The 27,737-nt window shown below is 38.0% G+C and overlaps 1 protein-coding gene across 5 annotated transcripts; it reads left to right on the top strand.

The window, feature by feature from the left end:
• The first annotated feature begins 229 nt into the window (after positions 1 to 229).
• On the top strand, positions 230 to 27,737 carry WDR44 (WD repeat domain 44). 5 transcript variants are annotated; one of them, XM_075763200.1, is made up of 20 exons: positions 248 to 432; positions 7,205 to 7,238; positions 10,499 to 10,573; positions 11,044 to 11,674; positions 12,298 to 12,428; positions 12,525 to 12,617; positions 13,580 to 13,716; positions 14,749 to 14,832; positions 15,129 to 15,235; positions 16,222 to 16,373; positions 17,890 to 18,028; positions 18,124 to 18,188; positions 19,722 to 19,835; positions 20,676 to 20,798; positions 21,753 to 21,944; positions 22,111 to 22,212; positions 23,722 to 23,837; positions 25,267 to 25,394; positions 26,071 to 26,202; positions 26,650 to 27,737. In XM_075763200.1, exons 1-20 carry the CDS (start codon positions 356 to 358, stop codon positions 26,742 to 26,744), a joined length of 2,727 nt encoding a protein of 908 aa, XP_075619315.1. In that variant the 5' UTR covers positions 248 to 355; the 3' UTR covers positions 26,745 to 27,737. The 5 variants fall into 5 exon arrangements, 3 of the variants coding, with proteins under 3 accessions (XP_075619317.1, XP_075619315.1, XP_075619316.1); XR_012837262.1 differs by having other exon boundaries at positions 251 to 432; positions 26,042 to 26,202; positions 26,650 to 26,781; XM_075763201.1 differs by lacking the exon at positions 248 to 432 and adding an exon at positions 804 to 890.

Raw genomic sequence — 27,737 nt, 5'->3', positions numbered from 1 at the left:
GCGCTGCCCTGAGGCGCACGCGGCCCCTCTGGGGCGCACGGGGCTGCACCCGGAGCCCCCCGCTCTGCGCGCGCGGCCGCCGGCTGCTCCGCGAGGTGGCTGCGCTGCGGGATGCACGCGGCCAAGCCTCCCCGCGCCCTGACGTCAGGCGCAAACCTAACCGTCGCGAGCGCCGGACCTCTCCCTTCCCTCTCCGGTTGCACTTCCGCCCGGCAGGGGGCGTGGTCGGCGCTGCTCTCGCGAGAGCCGCGCGGCCCCCGCTCGCCCGCCAGCCCGTCCTGCCCTGAGGTGGCGGCGGCCGCCCTGCGCTGCGCTGCCGGCGGCTGGGCCCGGCCCGGCGCGGCTCGGCGCCGTCATGGCCTCCGACAGCGACACCGAGGAGTTCTACGATGCGCCCGAGGACGTGCACCTGGCGGGCGCCTCCCCCGCGCTGTGAGTCCGGCGCGGCCGCCGCCATGCCCTGCCCTGCCTTGCCCTGCCCTGCCCTCCCCTCCCTCAGCGCGGCCCTGAGGGAAGCCGGCCACCCCCAAGCATTACGGCCGCTGGGGAGCTCCAGGGGGGAGGGAGAGGGGGTCTGCCCCAAGCTCTCCGTCCTCCCGCCTGAAACCACAGGGCTGTGCGCCCGGGGAGCGTGGTGCTCGGCCGTCCTGGCCGCGGGCAGGCGGGGCTGCGCTCGGCAGTGGGTTGGTGGAGCGAGTGGCAAACCCGAAAGTCAAGAGGATGCGAAGAAATGGGGCAGTTTTCGGTGTACTTTCTAAGGCTTATGGGGATAGCAGTAGCCATTATCTTGATGAGATCATAGCTACCTTCCGTGCGTAGGCAATATGTAGTTTTTTAAAAAGACGTGCGGAGATCAAATCGAGACTGACAGAGCTAATCCCTGAAATACGGTAAAAGTAACAAATTTTGTGAGGGAAAAGAAGAGAGCAAGCTTCTTCAGCAACGGGTTAACTGTTGCTGCGCGTAAAACAACTTCTAGTCTGCGCTGTCATTTGTTTTTAATGGTGTTGCTTTGTTGTTTGTTGTGTTTAGCCAGTGTAGCACAGCGTTCTGTGTAGTCAAGTTTTAGCAGCATTTTATAATGTAGATTCCTAGTGCTGTTATCTCAAAACTGTGTCCCTATATTGCTGATATTAGCTAAATATGCTCCCTCTTTTTAAATTGTAAATATCTCTTTCCGGTTCTGTGCTAAACAGGTTATGGCTTGTATCAGTTCTGTTTTTCATGTAGTCTGAACCAAACCTCTCCATTATTTGACCTTGCAGGATGAGATTTCATGTAGCTTGTTCAAAGAGTCATAAGATATAGCTTGTGGGATCCATCCATTTGAAGCTTTAATAATTGACTAAGGGCTTGTTTTAATCTGCGTGTCAGTGGTCACTGGATGTCTAGAACAAAGGAAAGACTAGATCTGTTATCCTCACCCACACATCCTGTATCAAAGCTTTTCTGAACTTAGTTTTTTATGTAGCCTGGTGAAAAGTACGTCTTGGCATACAGTTCCACAAGATGTGGTAAGCCAATTTAACAGCACTTATGCTGAAATGAGGTTTTGCTCCAGCTGCTTACCTTGCTCTGGCACTGGTGATCACCAAATTCTTCTATGAGTTGCTTCAACTCAAAAGTAATCAGCTGAAAACAAGCAAAAACTATTCAATAAGTTAAAACAGCTGGAACCTGGCAGGGTGGGGACAGGAGAGGGTGAAGCTCTGGGGTTTGTGTGGCTGGAAACCACAGTCAGGAAGGGGGAGCCAGACCTTTTAGTAAAAGTGAGCCCTTAAATCTGGCCAGCTGCACATCCTGCCCTTTATTTGATACAGATAATGCTGTATGTCCTGACTTTGCAGGTTCCCACCACCTGTATCTAAGCAGAACTTGATAATACTAAGTCACTCACTAGAAATTAAAATGGAAGATGTTTTTACTTTTTCTGTTGCTGTTCCATATCCTATAAGGATGCATCATTAACTCTAGTCGATAGAATTCTGTCAGCTTGAGTCAAGTAAGGAGGTGATCTCAGAGAACTTAATTTGCAATACAGATACTGAATCTGTAATTCAGCCTGCTGTTGATTCTGCACTACCAATATGGAGTATTTTCTCTAAATAAGCATTGAGATTTCTTGAGAGTTAATTTCACGTTTACACTGGACACTTCTTGGAAGCAGGCTTGTAGATTATAGTTTTGAGCCCCCTGCATGTGTAATGGTGTTGAGACCCACAAAAAAAGCAAAGCCTTCTCATGGGAGGAAGGGCAACTGAAAACAAGTGGATATTGCCCTCTGCAGTTTGAGGCATTTCCTTGTGCGTTCAGTGTTCTGATGATCAGCAAAACCACTTGGGAATCCTTTTTGGCAGCATATGCTATAGCCAGTTTTTAGCAAAGCTGTGTAGATATATTTGCCCTTATTAAAAATGTGGGGTTTGTTGCTTCTCCCCCTGTTGCCCTGAGTTCCATGTGGGGAAGTTTAATAAATGCTGATATATAAATTCTGAAAGTGGTGATACCTGTTTATGTAAAGTTGCAGACTTCTTTGCTATATATTTGTTTTATTAATTGTCTCATATGGTGTGGAAGAGTGGAATTTTCAAGTTGGATGTAAAGCTTCAAATTCCTACTGTAAGTCAATAGGTACTGATGTTTAAGCCCCTCTCAAGGAAAGCACCATATGTGCATCCTCAGGTACATATATAACTAGTGGTCTTTAAGAATTAATTAGCAAAAATTACAGAACTTACTACAAAATGTTTCTTTCAGATGATAATGAACGGAGGAGATAGCTCTCCTGGATTGGTGACTTCTGTAAGGTGAATCGTGTTTAAACCAGATGTTTGGAGACTAGTGTAGCCCCTCTGGCTAGGCCTGGATGCTTCACTTTTGCTGTAGATCTTGCCTTTTATTTGTAATTCTGCTTTAGACGGGATGTGTGGAGAGTGTCCATCTGTTAGATAACTAGGTCCCAAACAATGTCTGTTTCTATATGCTTTCCTAGACCCTAGAAAAAAGATCTCAGGGCCTTTGTGGACTGGCGAGTGAAGGCATCTATTTGTTGTGTAGCCAGCGAAGTGGAGAGGGAGAGGTAATGTGACAGAAGATGCCCTTATTTAACCTCTGTCACTCTGCTTTCAAAAGACTATAACCATGGAAGAGATTTAGAAAAAGACCCTGAAATTGAGAGGCATGAACTGTCCCATGAAGGAGAATGCCAGTTTTGAGAGAAGGAGAATATAAAGTGAGGCATACTTGTTTGGATGCAGGCATGTGACAGACCCTCTTATTTATAAGAAAAGTGATCCACCCACTCTGAAATCAAGAACTGCCAAACCTAATAGTTTGAATGTCATATGCCTAACAGTAAGGGGCAAGTTCATTCCTGATGTACTCATATCCTGAAAATTATGGTTGTGAGAAACCAAAAAAAAAAGACACTGGATTCAAGAGATGGCGTAGATAATGAAAAATATCCTCTGGTACTTTAAGTTCTTGCATTCTAACTTCAGTAGTCCTGTCTTTTTGAAGTTGCTTTGATGCTTTTCCTGAAGAATCTAGTTTTCTGTATAGGAACCTAGATAATGTTAAGTTGTGCCCTGTTGACACATGGAACATGCTTACTACAACTTTTTTGTTTGTGTGTATTTTAGCCAACATGCAAAACTGATCTTGGCAGCAAACAGATGGAGTGTGAAGTGTTATGTTGCTGTAGTGACTTGCAGCACTGCAGATAAGTTTCTGCATTCTGAGTTAGCTGAAGTTCCCACGCGCTTTCCAAGGGCAGCCCAGACAGTGCATTGCAGTGATGAATCCTTGTGGATTTGAAGGTGTGGACTGCCACAGAGAGCTGCAGCAAGAATAGTTGTAGCTTCCAGGCCAGCCATAGGTCGGAGGGAAGGAAAACATTGTGTGCCCTCTGCAAACTGAAGGACAGCAGTAAATACAGTTGGGGGGCTGGTTGCTGAACCTGTATGTTCTGTGTGGCGTATTGCTACTACACATAACACTTTAAACCTCTTTTCATCTGCCTGTTAGCACACCTGCTTTGTAATAATGTACATCCTCCCAGGAAAGCAGGCAATGTGGTTCTGGGATTTGACCAAGGCCAGTCATTTACATCATTGTTTGCATTTTTTTATGGGCTAAATGTTTTGTTTCCTGTCACAAAACTTAGCAACAATGTGTTGAAAATGTGAAACTTATTTTGGATAGGTACTAGGCTGGAGCTACCTGATAGTGGGAATGCAGCTTCCTATAGTCTGATCAGTATTAGGATGAATTTGACAGCTTAATAAATAAATAAAATGTTATTCAGGAGTTTATTTGACTTTCGGATTAATCAGGCATCTGATTGTGTTTGTGCAAGTGAATTTGGATTTTTTTCTTTGAATTTTGTTTGATCTTTGTAGATAACCTTGAACCCCTCCCTTTGTTTAACCTGGTGTTACAGTGGTATCATGTAAGAAAACTTGTTAGAAATGGTTTATGTGAAATACAGTCTACAAGATCTATTGTTATCAATTTTTAAATCCCACTATTTACTAAACAATCATACTAGACATCAAAACTAAGTTTTTGCCTTGTGTCTTCTGGGGCATATCTCAGTCTTGATGTTCTGCCTGATAATCCTGTAAAGCTACAGACCTTTCAAAGCAAATCAATATTTGATCATTGGATTTATCTTCATATAAATATTTTCAGACACTTTGCCATCATAAGTACTTTTTTAAAAATACAAGCATTTCAGATACTGCATCCATAAAACTAGTGGCCTTAAAGTAAGACTGGGGAGTGGAGAAGGCTGGTCCCTTCAGGTGGTTGGGAAGGCAAGACCATTCTAGAGTAATGTTGAGCTGCAAGAGACTTCAGTTACCAAACTTATTCTGTGACTGACTTAGTCTTTATATATGTAATAGCACATAAGCAGCAACTGCTCATGACTAAGGCAGCGATGGTGCTGATAAACATATAGCTCAATCTCAGGCAAGCCACTAAACTTATTTGGCTGTATTATAAACTGATCTGAAAGTGGTATTATTGACAAACAGTTGTGGAAGCTTTGCCATGTTTTAAAGGCCTGTAATTTCAAGGACAAAGCTTCACCTTAACATAAGACATGCATGTCTACTATATCAAGCTATGATACACTATGTTATATCAAGCTATGAAACACTATGTTATATTCTATACCTGCTATCTCTCTAAACTTTATCACTTGAGCAGCTTTTTCCCAAGGTAAAGCATGAGAGTGGGAAATAACATCTGTTTTAGTTTAAGTGCGGGTTTTCCGCAAAACTAATTAGCTAAAGTCTGAAAGGGTAGCAGTGTCTTTTGAACCTCGTATTTTGTGTTACCAGTGGAGGAATTATTGACCTGTATCAGAAGTGACATGCTAATTGGTGGTAAGTGTTGCAATAGGAAACTAAAGTATCTATTTGCATTTGAGGGATTTGCATTTTATTTAGGTTGTAAAGTCTAAGCAGTGCCTTATACGATAGCAGCCTACACCTTGCTGAAGCCTAGGCATTAATGTTGTAATTATAAATGTATTTAATTGTTAAAGTCATCTTGTGGATTTAATGGACTGAGACATGTTTCTGCCACTATTTCTAAGGAAATCCAAGAGTTGATAGTGGAATTGAAAATGTTTCAGTAACCATAAATTCAGTACAGGCTGTGGCCTTTCCCAACAATATAATTTGGGAGACAAAAGACGTGTTTGTTTTTCAGGTCAAAATACTGATTTTGCTCTTTTTTGCACACTGGGGTTAGCACCTTCTAGGAGGATTATGCTCAAAATAGTGTTACAGATATTGTGCATCTTAAGTGTCAATATCTGGACAGACACATCTAGATTTAAGATGTTTAATTAGTTACAAATGATACAGTATTTACTAAGCCACTGTACTTTCTTTTTACTTAACTCTGCTGTATTTTCTTTTTGTGATGAAATCCTTTCAGACTGTAAAGAGATGAACTGAAATTCTTAAAAATGAAATGGAAATAGTTTTTCTTTTCAGAAGGTATTGTTCCTTGAAACCATCATTTTAGAGGCAGGAGGGGCAAATTAGACTAAGTTCTCTGTATAATACCTGTATTGCTTGGTACAAGATGATACTCAAAGTCCTCGAGTGTCGCTGACCTTGGTAGCCAGATGGGGTGGTTGTGCAATGCAGGTTTGTAGTTCATTTGGCAGTAAGCTTTTAAGGAAGTAATCTGTAACTTGGTCTCTGCTTGTGACTGACAGACTAATAGAATCATAGGACAAGCCCAAAATATCATCTGGTCCAGCCTTTCAACTGAGGAAGATCCTGTAGTCAGTGTAAGCAGTGTGACTCAATATTTATATGTCTTTTGGAATTCTGATAATCTTGTGGAAAATGTAAATTCGGAATATAGTAAGAGTTGACTGTTCACTGATTGGATTGAGTGGTGACCTGAAGAGAAGTAATTAGTTGATACCATTCCCTTAAGATACCTTGTTCTTTCATGTAATTAGTGAAATGAGAAGTTATGTGTGAGTGGATGCTAATGCAAATTCACTGTTTCACAGTATGCATTTTGGAAAGTAGTGCAAAACTGGTTCTCTCCTGTTATAATATAGATACTTACATTTATACTGAGTGTCGTGATTAGAAACAAGCCCTTACATTTACTAGAGAGGCTGAAGGGCAGAATGGCTACGGTAGTGTTGACTCTACAGATTAGGGTTCAGGCACTTGATTTGCAAGCTACTAGATCATTTGTACTTTCGCTTTCTGAGAGTTTTGGTTTCTTTGATGTCCACCCTGTGCTCCCTGTACATGCTAATTTTAAATTCTCTGTAATGCAAAATGTTTTTGAACATGTACTTGAAATAGTATCAGTTTATTAGAAAAGGGTGGTGGAAATATGATTTCTAGAAGATTCTGCTGCAATGCTTTCAGGGATGGTAGAAGCTGTGGATCCGTGCATCGTAGACAGTTGGGCACTTAATTTTATTTGGAGCATTTTGTGTAAAGGAGTGGTTGAGAAGCGTTCACTGTGTTGCTTGTCTAAATTATCAAGTATACATTCACTGTAAAGGAATCGTAGAATCGTTTAGGTTGGAAAAGACCTTTAAGGTCAAGTCCAACAGGAAGACTGTACTATAGACTGTATAATATGAAGCTTACTGGCAAGATATATTATTTTTCTTTGAGTTCTATCTAAGTCTGTCTTCTCTTTCTAACAGGTCACCGACGAAGGTTGGATCCCATGTATTAAAGGTGAGTTTCTTCTTAAAGTCAATCAAATCTTGTTGATGAACACAATATTGAGCATTTCTACCTAAACTAGATGTGCTATGATAGCCCTAACATCTACACAGACAGGAAATTATAGGCTTTCCTTGTTGTAGGTAGCAATTGTTGTGCTTATCTGTCTTGAAGTTCCAACTTTACTTTTATTTATGTTAACATGTCTTGAAAACTAACTTTATTCTGAAATGTATATGTGCAATTTAATTGAGCTGTACTTAATTGCTAGACTACTGTCTTTAAAGTGATTTGTGAGTAGTAAGCAAGTCTCTGCACCACTTTTTTTTTGTCTAGATTTATATAAAATCATTGACTTTGCTCTCTTCTGTGTTCAAAATAAGAAAAATCTTAGCGTTTGTACTTTAAAAGCCACCCCTCTAGGTTATGTGAAGATAAAACGCTATATTTAGCTTAATGAGACAGCGTTGCCACTTCCCACGCAGGTAATTGGTATGCTGCATCTGTGCATAGTGACAGTGCAGCTGAATCTGGCGCATATTGAATAGGTGAGGAGTTGAAGCCTTGTACAAATAACACTCATTTCCTGCTCTCGGAAGGGCCAAAGGTGATGTGATACAACACTGTTACACAGAGTAAGAAGACTTGACATTTTGTCTGCAAAGTGTTGGGAAATTGTCATGAAAATAGTATATCTGATTTGTCAGCAGCACTTTGCTCTGAATCAATCTTTTTACAGTGATACCATATCTTATGGTATCTCTTACGGAACAGAGACTTATCCCCTATTTTGTGTTCTGTTTCATGTCCCTTTAATGATTAAGTATTGCATGTGTAAGCCTTCCAAAAAATGTCGCTCTGTCATTCTGACTAAACTCAGTGTGAACTTCAAAACTAACTGTAATGTCTTGTTGACTGAGTTATTAGCTGTGAAGTTCTGTATGTTGCTTGCAGGTTTTTTATTTTTTTAGTATCCTCCTTGTTCAAAGCTAAGTTGTCGAAGGTGCAAAAAGTACTTGCTTCTCTGCTTGGTACCGTATCAGTTGAGTGAATGTGTGACTAATGGTATAGTTTGTCTTGGAATGGGTAAGAAATATTTCCTAAGTCCAAAGTTTAACAGGTGTGTGTGTTTAATGTCAATAAAATTAGAAATTAATATAATAGGCTTCTATAGACACTGATTACACTTAAGTATTTAGGTCGTCATACCTTTGAAGATAGATTTTAGTAATAAAGCAAATAGAACTTTGATTTAGATTAGAAAAAAGTTTGTGGAAGGAGGGGGAGGGAGGAAGAATTTTTCTGTAATTGCAGCTGTCTGCATGATATGCCATTTCTTGAGGTCAGAACTCTCAAAGATTAATGTCTACAAGAGTTGTGTGGTTTTTTTCAAACATAATAGTATGTTAGTATGCTATAAAGATTCTGTTTGATTAGCTAAGTGTCTAAAAAAAGTCTAAGGAGAAATTTCTTACCTATCTGTACTAGACAGTCACTCTAAATCTTGTTAAGATCCAAAAAAATATTGGGAGGTCTTTTAAAATACCTGTGTCATATGGAGATTAGTAGCTTGTGCGTATCCAAAACTGTGTAAACAGAATTAAATGAATAGCCTAACAAAAATAGTTTATAATGGTAACAGCTAGCCTTTGGGGGCTTTAACATTGTGGGAAGACAGTTGAGGACTGCTGACCTTAACAGAAGAGAGTTTCATATCTGTAGACAGGAAGGAGGAGGAGAAAAGCAGTTCTGTATCTCAAGTCAGGGAATCAGTTGAGACATGTTTGTGTTTTCTTAATATTTTAAGCTCAGTAACTTAATTCTTTGAGCCAGTTGTGAGGAGTTTTTCTCTTCTGTGAGACAAATACAGGCTTTTATCTGCAGCTTTGGTCACCAGATAGACTGTGCAGGATGGTTGAACAGTGGAACAGGTTGCACGGAGATGATGTGTAGTCTCTGTCCGTGGATATAGTCAAAACCTGGCTGGACACATCTCTGAGCAACTTGTTCTAGTTGGCTCTGCTTTGAGGACTACAGGCTCTCCACAGGTCCCTTCCAACATCAAGGATTCTATCAGATTCCCCTTTAGATATTGCTAATATATATATTTATAGGCAATGTGATCAATAATTTGTGTAGAACAGAAGGCATGTAAGGCATACGATGAAGTTCCTAATAGACCTAATAGTTCCTAATAGTTTATTGAGGTTAAAGCAGTATCCTTCTACAATATAAACTACTTGCTTTTCTGAACCTGAGGTTTTTCAGGGATTGATTAATATGTTTACTCACAACTAGAATATTTTCAGTTCTAAGACTTTGTATAGAATGTCCATACTTAACATGTGTGTAAGAGCTGCATATCTTAAGTAGGTTTGGTTTTTTTTTTTTAAATTAAGACTTACAAAGATTTACTACATTATTTTGGCACACAAGGCCACCTTTAGTGAATTGCTTTTATTAGTTCTTTGTTTGGTAGGATAGGCCAAAGTCTTGATGCCATTTGCACATCTTGAAACTACTCCTTAAACTGCAGGCTGACTTCACATCAGTAGTGTAATATCATGGTAGTGTTGATTATACATATATAAAGAATAAATAGTATACTCAGCTTTGAATATTCATGCAGTCTTTCATCCAAATGTTAGGAAAATGTTCCTGTTTTTTGCTTATATCCAGTCATTTCATTTGTTCTGCTGCAGTTTATTTAGATTTCAGAAGGATCTGCATGAAGATAACTGATAGCAAAAATACACAGTGTGCACTAGGAATAATTGTAGAATGTAAGATTCCTTGTCAGAACCTCAAAGGCGTATTTGTGACCACTTGATAGATCTGCCTGACTTAAAATAGAAACATTTTTAGAAATTTCCAGGTTATGTAGTGATAATACAGTTCCTGCATCCTTTCCCGCAACCTGATAAAGAACAAAATATTTTAATACGGATTTTCCTTGCTGCAGATTTCTAAATGTGTATGTTTCTCTAAGCTTCATGCTACCTTCGATTTTGTTTTAGTTGAGGTTGAAACCTCTTAAAGATAACTGTCTTTTTTGTTTAATAGTATGCAGTCTTTCTCTGTGTATGGTGGTGTGAAATACGTGTACTGTGCATTACTGTTTAAACATCTATGACAGCAGTAATATGTGAAAAATGTAGCAGAATTCTTGTCCTTTATGCTATTTAATTTGTTGTAGATGTATTTTTGCTAGCTCATCTTACTGAAGGACTTACTACTGTCATCCAATGGTATCTACCATCTTTTTTCCATAGGATATGGACAGCAAGGTACACAAAGCTGGAAATGAAACCTTCGTACAAGAAATGAAACAAGATGATTCAAAAGAGGTTAGTTAAATATTGCTTTGCACTTCCAGCATCACACTAGAAATATTAGTTAACTTAATCAGTCTTCATCCTGAAACTGTCATAGGTTAGAATTTGCTGTGTTAGTAAGAGTGTCCATCTAAGAGGTAAATATCAAACCGAGCATTCTAAAAACATATTTAGGATTCACCGGTGTTGCAATATTTGTGTAATTTACAGGATCATATTTAGCAGTGCATGAGAACTCTGAAGAGTGAACAGCTTTTCCTAACTTTGTCTCAAAGTATATTAAAGAGGAATGAAAATTAGTCACTTTATTTTTCAGTTATGTCTATTTCTACACTAGGTCTCCAGAATTTTTAAACAAAATATATTTTGTATACAAAGCAACAGTGGAAGAGCTCTTGTGGGTGTTGTACAGACTGACTGGTAAGTGTACCCTAGAAATGCCTGCTATTTTACAGTAGAATTGTTTTGGTTTTGTTTTTTAGATTATTGACAGTATAATAGAAGAAAGCCAGAAGGCGCAACAACTGGATGATGATTCTTTAGCTACTAGAGGAAAAGAACCGACTGCTCCAACTTCAGATGCAAATGCTTGGATTTCTGGAGCAGGTATCGTTAGTAGTATCCCAGAAGTATTAGCTGCTAAAATATCGTTGCAAGAAGACCCTGGAGAACTGGTGTATCAGAATGTATGTAAGGACACTGAATTGGAGTCAGGGAAGCTTTTGTTTACTTCAGAGCAACAGGAAACTCATAAACTAACAAAAGTAACAAGTGCAACTGACCATAAAATGGATGAAACTGAAGCACAAGAAGAAACATCAAAAAATAAGGACATAACAGACAAGAAAGAGGCAAATACTTTAGAACAAGTGGCTTCACATTTAGCTACCAAAGACCTTTCTACAACAGAAGAAATGCCTCCAGCAAAACCACCAAGGCAACTTACTGTAGAACCTGATATAGTTGCTAGCACAAAGAAGCCTGTCCCAGCACGGCCACCACCTCCAACAAATGTTCCTCCTCCAAGACCACCACCACCTGCACGGCCAGCTCCACCCCCTCGGAAGAAGAAGAGTGAAGTGGATTTTGAAGTGCAAAAACCTGTTTTAGAAGGCAAGTATTCTATTTTAGATGGCTCTAGTTATCTACATGGTTGCTATTTTTGTGTTTTGAGTGAAGAATCATTCAATCTTTTGATCTGAGTTTAGTTGACATAAATGAGGAAAAAAAATTCTTCAACAATCTTAGCTTCTTATAATGGAGAAATACCCTTTTGCATTGCAAGTGTTCCTAATTCATAGACTTTCTTGCAAACTTAACACTTCCTACCAAAATAGCTACTTCTGTAGCAAGGAGAAGAGGCCACAGTGATGTAGAAATGAAAAAAAGTTGCATGCTTCAAATAAAATGTGTGCAATCTGTATTAGCATAGAGATACAAGCCAAGATGTAGACTGAGGTCTCATGAAAATGAGTAGTCCTGGGTTACTAGGAAAACCATTTTAAAAAAATTTGTTAATAAAACTTAAGAGGACTAAGTGGGAAATCATGTCTGTGCCTGCAGCTATATATGAAATATTATTGATAAGGCAGATTTGGTGGCAGTTGATGTTTAAAAAAATCAAACTTGTCAGAAACGATGTTCAGGAGTGTAACTATGATGTTAGGATTCTAGCAATCTGTAGCCTGTCTATGGCAAGTGTTATGCTCTTCTTTCTAATATGAATCTCTCTCCAGTTTCTCGAGAGAACTTCACAGCTGGTGGTCTTTTAACTCCAAGTACAGTGACAGAGGGCATGCCCAAAGATTCTCAGCCTTCTTTGGATTTGGCAAGTGCAACTAGTGGAGATAAAATAGTCACTGCACAGGTATTGGGAAATGGTTATAAATTCAATAACTGTAACATTTTCTATTACTTTAATGTTACAGTAGACATAATGTATTCTCTGTCTGCAAACTTTCAGGAAAATGGGAAAGCAGCTGATGGCCAAACAACAAATGAAGTGCTTGGACCACAAAGACCCAGGTCTAATTCTGGAAGGGAGCTCACAGATGAGGTATTAATGAATGTGGTTTGTACACAGTACGTTCTTGTGCTTGTTTTTCCAGTCTGTGGAATGAATTGGAGTAGTCACACATCACTCTGCGCTCTGAACCACTATATACTGTGACCAGGGATGCAAATAGGAGTGATGGCATGCTGGCTTTGTACATCTAAGCACTTTGCGGTCCCCTGAGTCATATGTGGTATTAGCATTTGAAAGTGTGAGCTATAATAGATCTGAAATGCTATGAGTTTATGTTTGTAGCTACGCAAGCACATTACAAAATTTCAATGTGAGGGAACACTAGCAAACTTGGTGTTTTGTCCTTCGTCTAAAAAGGAAAGGGATCAGCAATAGGAGAATGATTTTCCTAATATTAAAAATTAGTTTCTTTAGTTAACATCATCAGGATAAATGGAAGTTGTAATTGGGCTGCTGCCAGTTCTTATTTGTGTATATCTGTGTATAGCATTTTTAATATTAGTGAACATATGTATGTGTTCTTGAGATGCTCCAAAAAAAAACCCCAACCAAACCCTTTTCCTTTTGTGTAGTACTAATTAGGTCTAAATGCTTTTTCTCTGTAGGTAATGGTTGTTTTTTCTAAATCTAAACTACAACTATTAGAATATCTGAAAGGGGAAGACTTCAATGTCTTTTCATTGTATAATATAATATATAATATTAGCGTGGAAGATGTCAGGCAGTGGCTGATGTCTGTATAGCTGCATTTCTCATTTATGAAATTGATGCTTATGATGACATGTTCATCTGTGTATAGTGATTGATAATGTTTGCACTAACACACTAAAGGCAATTTTAACTTAAACTTGGTCTTTGTAAAATAAATATGTAGTGAGCTACAGAACTTCCCATTAAGATAAATCATCTGTAAGAGCAGATGATTTATATTTTGCTCTAGATTTTGGAGTCTAATCAAGTAATTTTGTTTTCACATCTTGTTTTTTCCATAGGAAATTCTAGCAAGTGTAATGATAAAAAACCTTGATACAGGTGAAGAAATACCCCTGAGTTTGGCAGAAGAAAAGTTGCCAACAGGCATTAATCCCCTAACTTTGCATATCATGAGGAGAACTAAAGAATATGTCAGGTATGAATGATGATCTCTTTCAGCTCTTTCTGATACTGTTGCTCTCATAGTTTTTGCATAGGTGGAGGCTGCTCTTATGCAAGTAAAGAGAGTCCCAATCCATCTGTTTCTGACTAATTTGAGTGCTAATTCCCTTTAGTTCTTTATGAACTAGGCTGTTTATTGAATTCAGTTAACTAAAAGTTGATTATATTACTGGAACTTGACAGGCAAGTATGTCTGAAAATCCAGCTGAACTGCAGTTAGCACTTGATGTGCTAAACGTTGTTATTTCTATACTGAATTAAACACAGTTTATGTTCAAGTACTATATGTTGTTCATGCTACCACCCCCTGTAGCTTTTTCAGTGTTTAATTTAGTAGACTGTGGTGCTCTGAAGATCTGTCGTCATCAGTATAGCTGACTACTTTGAGGTTTTCCTGTTTTCAACGGGGCTTTAGGCCCTTCTAATGCTTACAACTGAGTCTGTAAACTTCGATAGAAAAATACAGTTTCTTAATGATCAAGAAATCATGTCAGTCTAGATGATTTTTTCAAAGGCCTAGATTTATGTGAATTATACATCAGACAATTTTTAGGTTTTTTGCATTGTTGAATTATCATTAAGAAGCTCACTTCTCTAGAACTGTACCCTTCTGTGTACAAAATTCTGTTTCAGAATTAACCACTATTAATTTATGTGATCTATGGAAAGCAAGGTATGAGAACAAGGTGGTGTTACCAGTTTCTAGTAATGTAATGTATTTTGTCTGCTCTTAGCTTTCAAAGTGTCACATAAGCTTAAGTTTGAAATTTCTGGAAGGCAGTAATGTATCTTTGGCATCTGGAGAGTGTATACAGTTTTAGTATGAAGATGCCTAAGATTGAAAGGTCTGTTTTATTACTTGAGTAATATCATGTCCATGTTTTTCCAGTGTGTTACATGAAGGAATAAAGATGGATCCTAAAATGCAGATCCTACTTTACTAATGTTTCATTCAATTTAGATTCATTATGATTTTGTATTAAACAATCACTTCTGTATTTCCTAGTAACGATGCAGCACAGTCTGATGATGAAGACAAAATGCAGACACAGCAAACCGATTCTGATGGAGGGAGGTTAAAACAAAAAACGTAAGATGCTATTTCTTGTCCTTAGAAAGAAAAGTCAGGTTTTGTTTTTCTAAGCTGAAGCTCCCCTTCCGACTTCTTAACAAGTTACCTGTTAAGTACACGATACTTGAATTTATGTAAGCCCATTGCTCTGCAGTTAAACTGAAGATTACATGACTGCTGGCAAATTAAATGCTTATTTTAAGAAGCAGCAATGGAAAGAGATAATACTGCATTTCAAATCGAAACTATTGATAATAGCAAAAAATGAGAACTTGCCAGGATTATGTGTTGAAAAAGTGCCTTTGCTTTTTAAGGACCCAGCTGAAAAAGTTCCTTGGCAAATCTGTAAAGCGGGCAAAGCACCTTGCTGAAGAATATGGTGAACGTGCTGTAAATAAAGTTAAGAGTGTTCGAGATGAAGGTTAGTGACACTTTTTAATATATTTTTTTAATAGGATAGTCTGTTTATCCTTGGGCTTCTAGGAATCAAAGCTGTCTGAGGGACATATACTGCTGTATACTACCACTGTGCAGTTGATGTGGCTTTTTAGAGTTACAAGCTTGTAGCTTGGTAGACATTCTGAGACTAGCAGGTGACAAGGATGAATTCTTGTAGTAGTTGAGAGACCTTTTCAGCTAAACCAGTTGAATACTGTGATTTTTGTTGTCCTATTAGAAAGCTGTTTGGATATCAAAATGTAAACTTTTTTTGAAAGTTATTGCAGCAAAGGTAGAGGTGGGAGTTGTCTTCATTACTTTAATAAAATCAGATTGTTTTCTGACAACCAGTGCCACCGTTGGAATTCTTATACAGCTTGAGCCCCTCTGAGAAGATTTCCCAACTACAACTGAATTCTCACCTTCTTGTTTCATCAGTGTTTCTTTCAGACAGACTTCTAGTACTGCAGTAAGCCAGTCTAACCACAGCCTGAGATAAGTGCCGTAGAACTGCTGCACTTCAGCATCTTATGTTGCCACTGGCTGTTTGTCCTAGCTCTTTTGCAATTCTTATGCTTTGTGGGCAAATCACCAGGCCATTTCAGCATATTCAGTCAGAAGAAACCAATACAATGAAACAGATAATTTTCACCATACATTAAACTGACCGAAATCACTCAGTGCAGGATCTGCTGAATGCAAGACCCCGTGCAAAGAAAGGGGCAGAACGAAAATGGATATGAGTTCTTATTTTGAGTGTTCAGTGTTTAGATTCACTGCAACCTAAAATTAGTGTAGATGTATTTTTACTTTGATGCAGCAGTATTCTTGTTTTGCTTTAAGATCTTAATATTGCCTGCATAAATTTGCTAGTCAAGACTAACCTGCTAGCAAAGAGTATTGGCGATTGCTTACTAATAGACTAAATGTGTGCTGCGATACGTACTGCTGAATTTGTGTTCCTCTCAGTCTTCCATACAGATCAAGATGATCCCTCTTCCAGTGATGATGAAGGGATGCCATATACAAGACCAGTGAAGTTCAAAGCAGCACATGGCTTCAAGGGACCTTACGATTTTGAACAAATTAAAGTTGTTCAGGATCTCAGTGGAGAGCATATGGTAGGTCTCAAATTTCATCTGTGGTTTTGCTGAATCTGTTCAGCCTGAGATTCAGCTTTTAATTTTCATCTACTTTGTGACCTTCAGAAATGACTGTCAGGTTTATTCTTCTTGAAAAGCAGTTTCATTCTGGAAAATAATATTCTGGCAAGAAATGAAAATTTGGCTGGTTTGATCAGATCTTCAGGAAAAAAAAAAAAGTAGTCTGTAGATACTTAGGCTTCAGGGATTCTCCAGAGCTTTTGCTTGAAAAGTTTTGGTATTGAGTGGTACTTGGTTTCTTGGTTCCTGCAATTACAAATTTAGACTGAAATAGGCTATGTTCCACTACCAGAACTGAGCACAGAGAAGCAAGGTTGACCTACTTGGCAGCAAATAAATTAGTCTGCCTATTAGAGATATGAACACAAGTATTGAACAGAAATATCAGATAGGTTCTGGAGGCAAAAGTGAGGAGAGATTAATGGAGTATGTGGATCAGAATGATAAGGAGGGGAGAGACCGGGTGTGATATTTGCAGAGACACATGTGGAGAATGGGCAGAAAATCTACCTATTCATCACTGTTCAAAGTGTGCATGCTCCCCTGCAGAGTCTGAAATACATTCTAGTATTCCTGACTTCCCAGATTCTTCTGCTGACAGCAACTGTCTGACAATAACTGAAACAGTCCCCTAGCATTAAGTATTAGGCTAAGGATAATGACCTACAGCAATCAGTTTGGTGACTGGAGAGTTCAAGCTTGTCATCCACAACTAAAGTTTCCAGTCCTACTGGTAATCCATCTGTGTTAGTTTCCATCATGCCAGTGTTTGCCTCCTTAAAACCTAGGAAATTCCTCAAAAGCATCCTAAAAGGCTGCTAGGTTGGTCGAATCAAATGCCTAATAGCTGTTCATTAAATAACAGGAGGAAATGGAGTATTGCTTGCGTGGTACTGTGTTTTATTCACTACTGACTCTCTGGACTTTGCAAGGGAGAGATAATTGTTGTCTTCATATGCTTTGCAAAATTCTCATGCCAGTTCTGAACTTAACAAATATATGTAATAGTCTGTTTGTTTGTTTGTTTTGTTTGTTGCCAGAATTGATGTAACCAAGCACAATTTCTATTAAAAAAAAAAAAAAAAGTGTTAGCACAGCTTGTGCTAACTTCAAGTGTAGCTACAAATACTTGCCAGTTCCACAAATCAAATAGCTTCTAAATCACTTGGAACCCTAGCTTGCTGGCCGTTACTAACTGTTGCAGTTTTATGTAGAATGCTGTGGTAGCACTGAGCTCCCTTAACTCCTCTCCTACAGTAATCTGCCCTGTGGGTTGTTTCTTTCAAACTGGTTTTCCAAGTATATTGCTCAACCCACCAGTTTTAACAATTACTTTTCAGTGGTTTGATCTACAATTTATTTTACTTATGGTATCTTGTATATGTCCTAAATCTTGTCAGTTGACAGGAAAACTTTTTGTTACGGAAAAAAGGCACTTTAGGTAACTTAAACAATGATCTTTTTATTTTGACAGGGTGCTGTTTGGACAATGAAATTCTCTCACTGTGGTCGATTACTTGCATCTGCAGGACAGGACAACGTAGTAAGAATATGGGTTTTAAAGAATGCTTTTGACTATTTCAATAACATGCGAATGAAGTACAACACAGAAGGTATCTTTGTATGCATCGCTAGAGCTCTAAAACACTAGAAATTCTAATTATTTGGGAGCCTAGAGTTGACCATGGTGTTTCTGCCTGTGTTCTAGGCCGTGTCTCTCCCTCCCCATCTCAAGAGAGTCTGAATTCTTCAAAGTCTGATACTGATGCAGGGGTACGTACACTAGATACAGGGAGGGGGAGAGGTGAGGGGTCGCATTGTTCTGTAATGCCAGGTCATCATTGTTGCTTTATCCAAACACACATTAAAGAGTTCTTGGCTATGTCTTTGAGCCATAGAGAAACTGTCTTATTAATAGACATCTTCAGTCAAATACTGCTATCCAATGTGTATGCGGTGCAAGCAAGAAAGTCAGTCACTAAATTTAATGCATTAACAAAATCTACATAGATTTGTTGTGTCCTTCTGCCAGGTAACTTGCCTCCCAGAGTAGATTTCTGATTGAAATGTTAAAGGGGAAAAAACCCCACATTGTTGAATTTCCTGTCTTAGTGTTTTGCCTCAGGGCATTACTTGAGGTTAACATCTGACTTGACTGTCTTTTCTGAGGAAGGCCAAGCGTAACAATGGGATACTCAGAAGCATAATAAAACCTGACATTTTTTATTTTTTCACGTCTGTGTAGAATAAAATGCTACATAGAATCATACAATGGTTTGGGTTGGAAGGGACCTTAAAGATCATCTAGTTCCAACCCCCCTGCTGCGGGCAGGGACACCCTCCACTAGACCACGTTGCCCAAAGCCCCATCCAGCCTGGCCTTGAACACTTCCAGGGATGGGGAATCCACAGCTTCTCTGGGCAACCTGTGCCAGTGCCTCACCACCCTCACAGTAAAGAATTTCTTCCTAACATCTAATCTAAATCGACCCTCCTTCAGTTTAAAGCCATTACCCCTTGTCCTGTCATTCCATGCCCTTGTAAACAATCCCTCTCCAGCTTTCAGGGATTGACCAAAAGTAGTAAGATGCTGTTACTTGTAGAGTGTTCAGATACTTTAGTAAATTTCCATTAAAATTAATGTATTAAAGGGTTTTTTTGCTGTATTTGGTTTCCAGTAGTGTAAGAAATAGGTAACAAAATCAGGGTTTAAGCAAAGATTTTAGCAGTAGCGTTATTTAATGTGCACTGTTTTGGCAGAGTGGGAGGTGGATATTGCTTTAACTTAAGTGAGTAAATATGCTTACTTAGCCACACACACCAGTGATGTTGTTTTGAGTTGCTTTTGCTGGAGAGCTTTTGTATAGGAAATTTTAGTTTTATTTTGCATCTGTTTATTCTGAAAGGGTCTCCTATTAGGAAATTAACATTCTTGATATGCACTAGAAACATAGAAACTTTAACTCACAGTTTATATTCTAAATTGGAATGCAGTTTTGAAGGTCGGTATACTTTGTTCCAAAAATTTGTCTTAAGATGTTGCTTAAATTGCTGTCAAGCTTACCCCATTGAATAAAAACTGTAGGGATGGGAAATGTAGAGCTGCTTAATTTTGGAATTTCAAGATGATGTTTCACAGCTGATTGTACTTGAAATTGACTTTGGTTGGGTTTTAGTGCAGTGTTGTTTATTTTAAAGTTGTAAGAGTTGTTCTTCAGATCGTTATTGGTCCTGTAGGCAGTAATTGCTTTAATATTAATTTTTCCAGCTAATATTTTCTAATGTTTCTATACACTTCTCTGATAGACTTGCAGTGGAGTTGATGAAGACCCAGATGACAAAAATGCCCCTTTTCGTCAACGACCATTTTGCAAATACAAAGGGCATACAGCAGATCTTCTTGATCTTTCCTGGTCTAAAGTAAGGCATTTTAATACAGACTACACAGTTCTCCTGTGTTTTTGTTTTCATTGTTTTCTGTTGTCAATTGCCCTTGGAACCATACTTCTAAACAATATGAAAGTGTCGTTGAAGTTATGAGAAAAAGTTTGTAGAGACAACACTTATTTTAGCTGAAATAGTTGGGATAAAATGAACAACCTTCTTGGGCCTCTTTAATTAAAAGTCTTCTTACAAAAAAATCAAACTAGTAATTACAATTTTGTATTCAATAGTGGAATTAAATTGTTTAGAGTGGAAGGAATTTCCACTGAGCTGTGTGATTTCTGATGTATGGTGTTACTGCTCTTCTCGTCTTCAGTATGCTTCACTGTTTTTATGCAGTTTACAGATTCTAAAGCTGCTGAATATATACATAGATCTTAAAATTAGATAATTACCCTGTGCTTAACTTTGAAAATGTTTCATATATAGCATATTCAGTTAATTCTCCACATTGGAATATAGTTATAATTTCAAGAATACAGTCTGACTGAAGGATCTTAGGCAGGTGAGACTCTCACCCCTTCTCTGAAGCTTGTTGTACTGTTTCTTCTCCGAGTACTTCAATGACTTTCCAAGTCATTAACGTTTCCATTGAGATTTTTCAAGAAAATATTCTCTGACTGAGCATCAGTATACTGGGATTAAGGAAAGCACCAATCAGTAATGATAATGTGGATAAGACATTTTATCTGAAAGGATAAAATGTTGAATTTCATGGCAACAGATAAATTGGTAAGATTTTACCAATCAGATTCCTTCTGAATTTTGTGTTACTCTTGTGTCTGTTAATAACCATGGAATTTTCTTGTTTCACAGAATTACTTCTTGCTTTCTTCTTCTATGGACAAAACTGTCAGATTATGGCACATATCAAGAAGAGAATGTCTTTGCTGTTTCCAGCATATAGACTTTGTCACTGCTATAGCATTCCATCCAAGGGTAAGTGCAATAGCTCACTCTCTTGTAGAGGAATTTTCTCCTTGAAATTACAAGAGTCCTCCTCCTTTATTTTCAATTAAAATAAATAATTGAATAATAGGGTTTGTGCAATAAAAAAATATCCCTATTGGATAATATTCCAGAACTTTAAGTGTTCTTCTTCGCTAAACTTCATCAGGAGTGTCCATGTGGCTTAACCATTTGTAGGCATGATGTGGAAAGTGAATTGTCTAGAACATCACAGCTGGTATAGTTTTGAGTATTTTTGTGAAAAGTCAGAATTTCCAACGAGGGATGTTGTGATTAAGTATTAGTGGAAAAAAACATAAGAAAATAGAACAGATTGTCCAGAGACCATAGAATCCTTGGAGATGTTTAAAACTTGACAGGATATAACCCTTTACAGCCTGATCAAGCTTTTGAGGCTGTCCTTGCTATGAGGACCTATGAGGTGGACCAGAGACCTCCAGAAATCGCTTCCAACCTATCTTATTTGACTATTTAAAAAAAAAATAAAATATTGTAATAAAGCTTCCTAATATTAACAAAACTTAAGTAGAGGAAAAGTGTTTTTCCATTGTTCCCTGAACAAAGTAACCGATAGATGTATCAGGAACTCTGAAAGGAGCTTTCAACTCCTAATAATGTTAGTATTTTTCTAGCTTATGTTAAGAGGGTAAAAAATAACTGTGGTAACAATGAACAATTTTCTGACTTGAGGTATACACACTGCATGTGTGTGGTCTTGTAAAAAATCTGTAAGAAATTGAACTCCATTTGCTAGTAATTTTAACATTGTCTTTTCAGCCTTCTTAAACATTATAAGCAACTCATCTGAGAGCTCTTATTTGGGAGTTTCCGGAGAGAAGCTGTTTGGAAATGGGGCGGGAAAGTTTTAAGAAATCAGGGCACACTCATAGCACAAGCAGAGGTTAATGTAGTTTGTCCTCTCAGGATGACAGGTATTTCTTAAGTGGTTCATTGGATGGGAAACTCCGACTCTGGAACATTCCTGACAAAAAGGTGGCATTATGGAATGAAGTAGATGGGCAGACAAAATTGATTACAGCTGCCAACTTCTGTCAGAATGGCAAATATGCAGTCATAGGCACATACGATGGAAGGTGCATCTTCTATGACACAGAGGTAAAAAGTTTTTGAGAGTATGTATTTTTTTCATGTTAAATAACAAATGGATTTAAGTCATGTTTATTTAAATACCAAGAAACAAACTTACTAGAATTTGAAGCAAAATATTTCAAAGGTTTTACACAATTATTTCAAATCAAGATAAATGTTTCTATCTTTTCAGCACTTGAAGTACCACACGCAAATACATGTGCGTTCTACTAGAGGCCGAAATAGAGTTGGAAGAAAAATTACTGGCATTGAACCCTTGCCTGGAGAGAATAAGGTACTGACTTTCAGTGCAACTTTGGCTCAGTACTGGAGTCTGATATCTAAACCTAATGCTTAGTAGTTTGTGCTAAATCTTATTTGTAGTTACTGACTTACATCAAAAGTCTTTTAGCACTACTAAAATGAGCACTAGTCTGCTGATTTAGACTAATAGAATACTAAATAGTAGTAAAATAGGTTTGGGGTTTTTTTTTTAAATGACATTATGCTTTGGTCAGTGTAAGGATGATAAAATGCTTACAGGTGGCATTCAGTGAAAATTTCTTTGGCATAACTAATCTCGTTCAAATTTAATATTAATTTGGAAACATGCTTCGTACAGAAGCTGAAAAAATGCTGAAAGCTCAGAAGCTGATATCCAGACAAGTGTGGTCTGTTCTTCAGAATCTCATTTAGCTTCAGTCTAAACTGAAGTCTTATGTTGAAAGGGTCAAACTCTCATCATGAAAAAAACGATGCTATTGAGTATTAAAGTCATAATCTGAAGCTGAAGAGTTTCTCACTTTATATAAAGTTTCAGGCTTGATGTGGGGTCCACAGCTGGTTGTATTAGAGTAGCAGATCACCAGCTGTTATCACCTATGTTGTGCTCTTACCAATGACACAGAAATGCCTTAATTCCAAAGACATGCAGAAGATTCAGAAATCAGTAGTGCCTTTGGGTTTGTCAGATGCTGCGTGTTGGCATCTTAGATGATATAATGAAACACAGCTCAGCGTGAACTCTTTTGAAAACAAATAAGTTCTGTAATCTGATGGTGGTAGTGTTCCAAGAGTTGTCACCGTTTTGTTGCATAAAATGATAAGTACGAGTCAGTATCTGTCTGTTATTACGCTGTACCCTTTTGGTAGTGTCATCTTGAGACTTACTGCCAACCTGTAATCTGCTCCGCTTCTAAGGTACCGTAAAAGGGCTAATCAGCCGAATGTCTTTATGCATTTTGACAACCCTTTCATAGACTTCTCTGTTCCTTATAAGTATATTTAAGCTTCTGATCAGAAAAATGTGAAAAGGAAGCAAACTCGTATCAACCAAGAGAAAAGCCTAGTTTGTTTATATAGTAGATAGTGGCCTCTGGTGATTTGTGATTGATAAGTCGTGACTTTTCAGAAATTTACCTCACTGGAACAGCTGTTCTGCTATGTTATTGTGGAATGTGTTCCAAAATAACCTTTGCAAATTGATGACTGTTCTTTGGACCCACATTTTACTTCAGTAAAGAGCAGCTGTTCTAGTTCAGACCAGTCAGGGTGATCTTGACAGTGAAGTTGTCTTCTGTCCATTGACAGAAGTCCAGAAAGAAAAATGACATTGTCCTAAATCTTGTTCTACTTTTTTTGTCTTATTCTTTGTATTCTTTGTCTCTTTCGATTAAAAAAAAACAAAAAAACACACACACACACCAAAAAAAAAACCAAACTGGAATTCTGACCGAGTGAACTCTATTCCTTCTTGGGCATGCTAATGGTTTTCACTTCCAAATTTTGTTTGTTTATTTTCTAGATACTAGTGACATCAAATGATTCCAGAATCAGATTGTATGACCTAAGAGATCTGTCTTTATCTATGAAATACAAAGGTTATGTCAACGGCAGCAGCCAAATCAAAGCCAGCTTTAGGTAAGACTATTATAGCAATGGAGTTCTTGGATTTGGGAAATACTATGGCTGAATTACAGAGGCTTTTGTTTAAATAATGTGTTTTGCTTGGTATGAAACTGAGCCTCTGAACTGTCACTTGGCGTGGAATGCAAAGGTAACTGAAGGCTCTGGTCAAGAATGACAAAGCTGCCTATGAGCTGGGAGCTTCTATGAATGAGTGAATCCTTTTGTATTGACAGTACGATGCATGTCCATTACTATTCCTGTAAGTGCAGGAACCTGTGCTGAAACTAGTGGGGCTGGGACACCGCATCTTTCTCTCTTCTGTGATAAATAGGTTTTATTTCCTTAATTTTGTCAGGTATTGTTGTAGATATGTTGGTCACCCAACTGTTCCCCAAGGCTGTTAGTCACAGCCAGTGTATCATCGCTGTCAGGGAACAGCCTGCAGATCTGAGTTGGAATTCTTTTTTTCTCCTTTCTCTGTACTGGCCTAAGAAGCTTTTCTGAGTTTGAGTATATTACTGTGACTGTCATGGAAATACTGGTTTTTAAGGTAGTAAGAGAGAGCAAGTAGAGGGAGAAGATTATTTGTTCTGTTCCCTCTTTGAGTCTTGCAGAAGCCAAAGAGGAAATACGCTTGGGTATCTATTTAACCTGGATGTTTGAGCAGAGGAGGGTGGCAGTGCTTGAGGAATAATGCAAAGTTTAATCTTAATTGTCAGCTGTGGGCCTTTGAAAGCATCTTTAAGGCTGAGCTAGTATTTCAGAAAATGGCTGAGGTTGGAAGGGACCTTTGGAGGTCATCTTGTCCAGCCACCCTGCTCAAGATTAATTTCCCACATTTAAGTTATCTCTACTTACAGGGCTGTAGCATAGTTACTGTTAAGAGTTTAGATATGCGGCATACTAAGCAGTACATAAATTAAAAGTAAATACTTGAGTTGGATTTGCAGGTACTGTTTTGTCTCTGTCAGTGTGCATCATACAGTCATTTGGTTATAATCATGTTGAATGCCTTTCATCTTCCACCTGTGTGGATTTTTTTGCCCATTGTAAACAATTCCTGTTACACAGTCTCAAGTGTTCACACAGGTTCTAGACTCACAGGTGCAAATTGCACTTAAAGATTATGCCATTTTCTTGTTGCTGAGTATAGCTGTTAGACTAACCTACTTCTATGTTGGAAGCTGTGGGAGAACAACTTCTGTGTGCTATTCATCAGTACTACTTTTTGTTCCAGAATGACAGCATCAGGAAGCTTGCATGCACATTCCTTTAAGGACTGTGTATTTTTTTTGAGCTGCAGTCACTAAAATAAAGGACCAGTTTGAATTGTGAACTTAGCCTGATTGCACTTGTAAAGCTGCAAGTCATCTTGAGAGCTGTGGTAATGGTTGCTTGAACAGCTAAGAAAAGTAATGTTTTTCCTTCTTTGAATCTTTAGCCATGACTTCACCTACATTGTAAGTGGTTCAGAAGATAAATATGTTTATATTTGGAGTACATACCATGACTTGAGCAAGTTTACATCTGTAAGAAGAGACCGTAATGACTTCTGGGAAGGCATTAAAGGTAAAAATCAACTTTTGATGTTTGTTGTATTGAAGCTCATAAGACTTCAAAAATTAAATATTTTTATATCTTAGGCTTTATTTGCTCAGCAGTGCTACTCCTTTAGTTTGAACAAATTATTTGCAAGTGCATTGTAATTGGATTTTCAATAAGGAGACTCTGTCAGAAAACCTCCACAAGAAACTCTCTACAGATGCATGATTGGGATGGCAAGAGACAGAGTAGCTAAGAGGTTGTCCAGCTTCAGTAAGAGATTCTGAATGAATGTAATGTTTCACTGGCAGAACTTGGTTGTATAAGTTTAGTAATCAAAGTAATTATCAATCCTTAGATCCTTAATGGAAAAGTGGCTTTGAAAACATGGCATAATTTAAAAAAAACACCACCAAAAACCAGCAACTCTCATCTCCTACACACACAGAGTTTTTGGGAAATGTGGGACCATGTTTATATCAAACATGTTTTGGAGCTCTTGTCAGTTAGTTCTGGGCACTAACAGGAACTTCTGAATTCCCTAAGCTTATAAAACAATGACAATTGCTCCTTGAATGATGATTTTACCTGGTGCCACTAGCACTGAGACTCTTGGATATTTACTAAAAGTTATGCCTGCTATTCTTGTAAAATTAACAATTCCTTAAAACAAGGTAATCAAAGTTGGATTGTCTTTCTGAAGCACACAATGCAGTGGTCACATCTGCGATTTTTGCTCCCAATCCTGGTTTGATGGTGTCACTGGAAACTTCTGAAAAGCAAGAAGCTGAAAGTAAGGGAGAAGATTCTGAAACATCAGATACCATACCTTCTGGTAGGTGTTTAAGATGAGCTCTGCTTGATACCATGGTATGAGGGGGAAGAGATTCTGAAGAATACTTTCAATTTAGCAGGACTGTTTCTTAAGGTGAAAAGTCCTTGCAGTGGCATGGATATATATTCCTGCCTTAACAGTTGAGCATTTTGGCAGCTTTTGCACTCTTAAAACCCGAGAGAATGTGAAGTGAGGGGCACAGCTGTTATCCTTTGCACTTTAGGATTATTATTTTTACACTTGAGCTGTTAGAACGTAGAGCTGTACCAATATATAATGAAAAAGTCCCTCTCCTAGAAATGCAGATATTTCTTGAAGTGTTGGCTAGATAACAGGAATGTGATAGAGGAAGAAGGGTGTCACAGTTATAGTTTATCTTTTAATGAGAGCTTGATTTTTAACATATTTTTAAAATGAACTAACAGTGTATTCTCTTTCCTTATTAAGGAGCTTTGAAGACAGATCACACAGAAGTGCTTTTATCGGCTGACTTTACTGGAGCAATCAAAGTATTCATTAACAAAAAGAAATATGTATCTTAGTTGTTTTGCAACTGACAGCATAAAGCTATGGTACTGTGGGATTAAAATTCCATAAATAATGTGGGCAAAAGCAAAGTATCTAATATAATAATGTTACAGGCTGATTTATTTTAAAATCTTTATTTTAAGGCTACTCAAATATTGGATCCTTGGAAAGCAGTGTCTACCTATTAACACCTGGGCTTGTAGAATAGAAAGGAATGTGTAAGAATAATCCTGCCAAACATTAGAGTCTAAACTTTCTGAGAACGGCTGTTTTGCAACATAATTGTGAACCTGCACAGGTTTCTGCATGAAAACGTATTCACACATGTGTGTGCCTTTTGGTTACATACACTAATTTGAACTTATATCAAAAGGATTTTAGTGGTGCTTGTGGCCACTAGATGTCAGGAATGGGCATGGGAAGGAAAGGTTGGAGGTATGGCTGGAAAAATGCTGAATGATCTAGTCTGATCTTTGCACAAAATTCCATTTGAGAAAGATCTTGAATTTGTAGTAGCTATTGTTCAGAATTTTAAGTTATGCAAGTTTTTGATGGGTCAGCAACCATGTGTAAATGTTTTTATAAATTTCTCAACTTCAGGACGTGGAAATTTTTTTGTTGTGTTTTAATTGTTGTGGACTTTAGATTCCTTTCTTATACATAATTTTTTGCACACTGGAGCACAATACTTGTGTAAAGAATTCTCTCATTCCTTGTTCGCGGGCACCAGGATATATTCACCTTCCAGATAAAATTAAGCTGCATTAGAAAGTTCTTATATTTTACAACTATGTAAAATAAACTGTTTACATTTTTTAAGCATTGTAGCTTAAAGTTTTAAGTTCTTCTCATTTGTTTAGTGCCACTGAATTTTGAAAGTCTTTGTAAATATTCATATAAAACACCTATGAAGTAACATTCTGGGCATCATAACCCATGAAATGTTATTGATGGTCAAGTGTTTCAGAGAACAGATGTATCATTAAACTTGGTCACACACTTGGAAA

The sequence above is a fragment of the Balearica regulorum genome, chromosome 11, assembly GCF_011004875.1.
Source record: "Balearica regulorum gibbericeps isolate bBalReg1 chromosome 11, bBalReg1.pri, whole genome shotgun sequence".
In the NCBI taxonomy this organism is placed as follows: domain Eukaryota; kingdom Metazoa; phylum Chordata; class Aves; order Gruiformes; family Gruidae; genus Balearica; species Balearica regulorum.
This window is presented reverse-complemented; position numbering and strand designations above follow the sequence as displayed.

What these genes read in the sequence shown, in the direction of transcription:
- WDR44 (XM_075763200.1), top strand. Translation starts at nt 356, where the DNA reads ATGGCCTCCGACAGCGACACCGAGGAGTTCTACGATGCGCCCGAGGAC. An exon ending in TTGATCTTTCCTGGTCTAAA is followed by an intron (nt 19,836 to 20,675) that starts GTAAGGCATTTT and finishes CTTGTTTCACAG; the next exon opens with AATTACTTCTTGCTTTCTTC. An exon ending in ATCAGATACCATACCTTCTG is followed by an intron (nt 26,203 to 26,649) that starts GTAGGTGTTTAA and finishes TTCCTTATTAAG; the next exon opens with GAGCTTTGAAGACAGATCAC.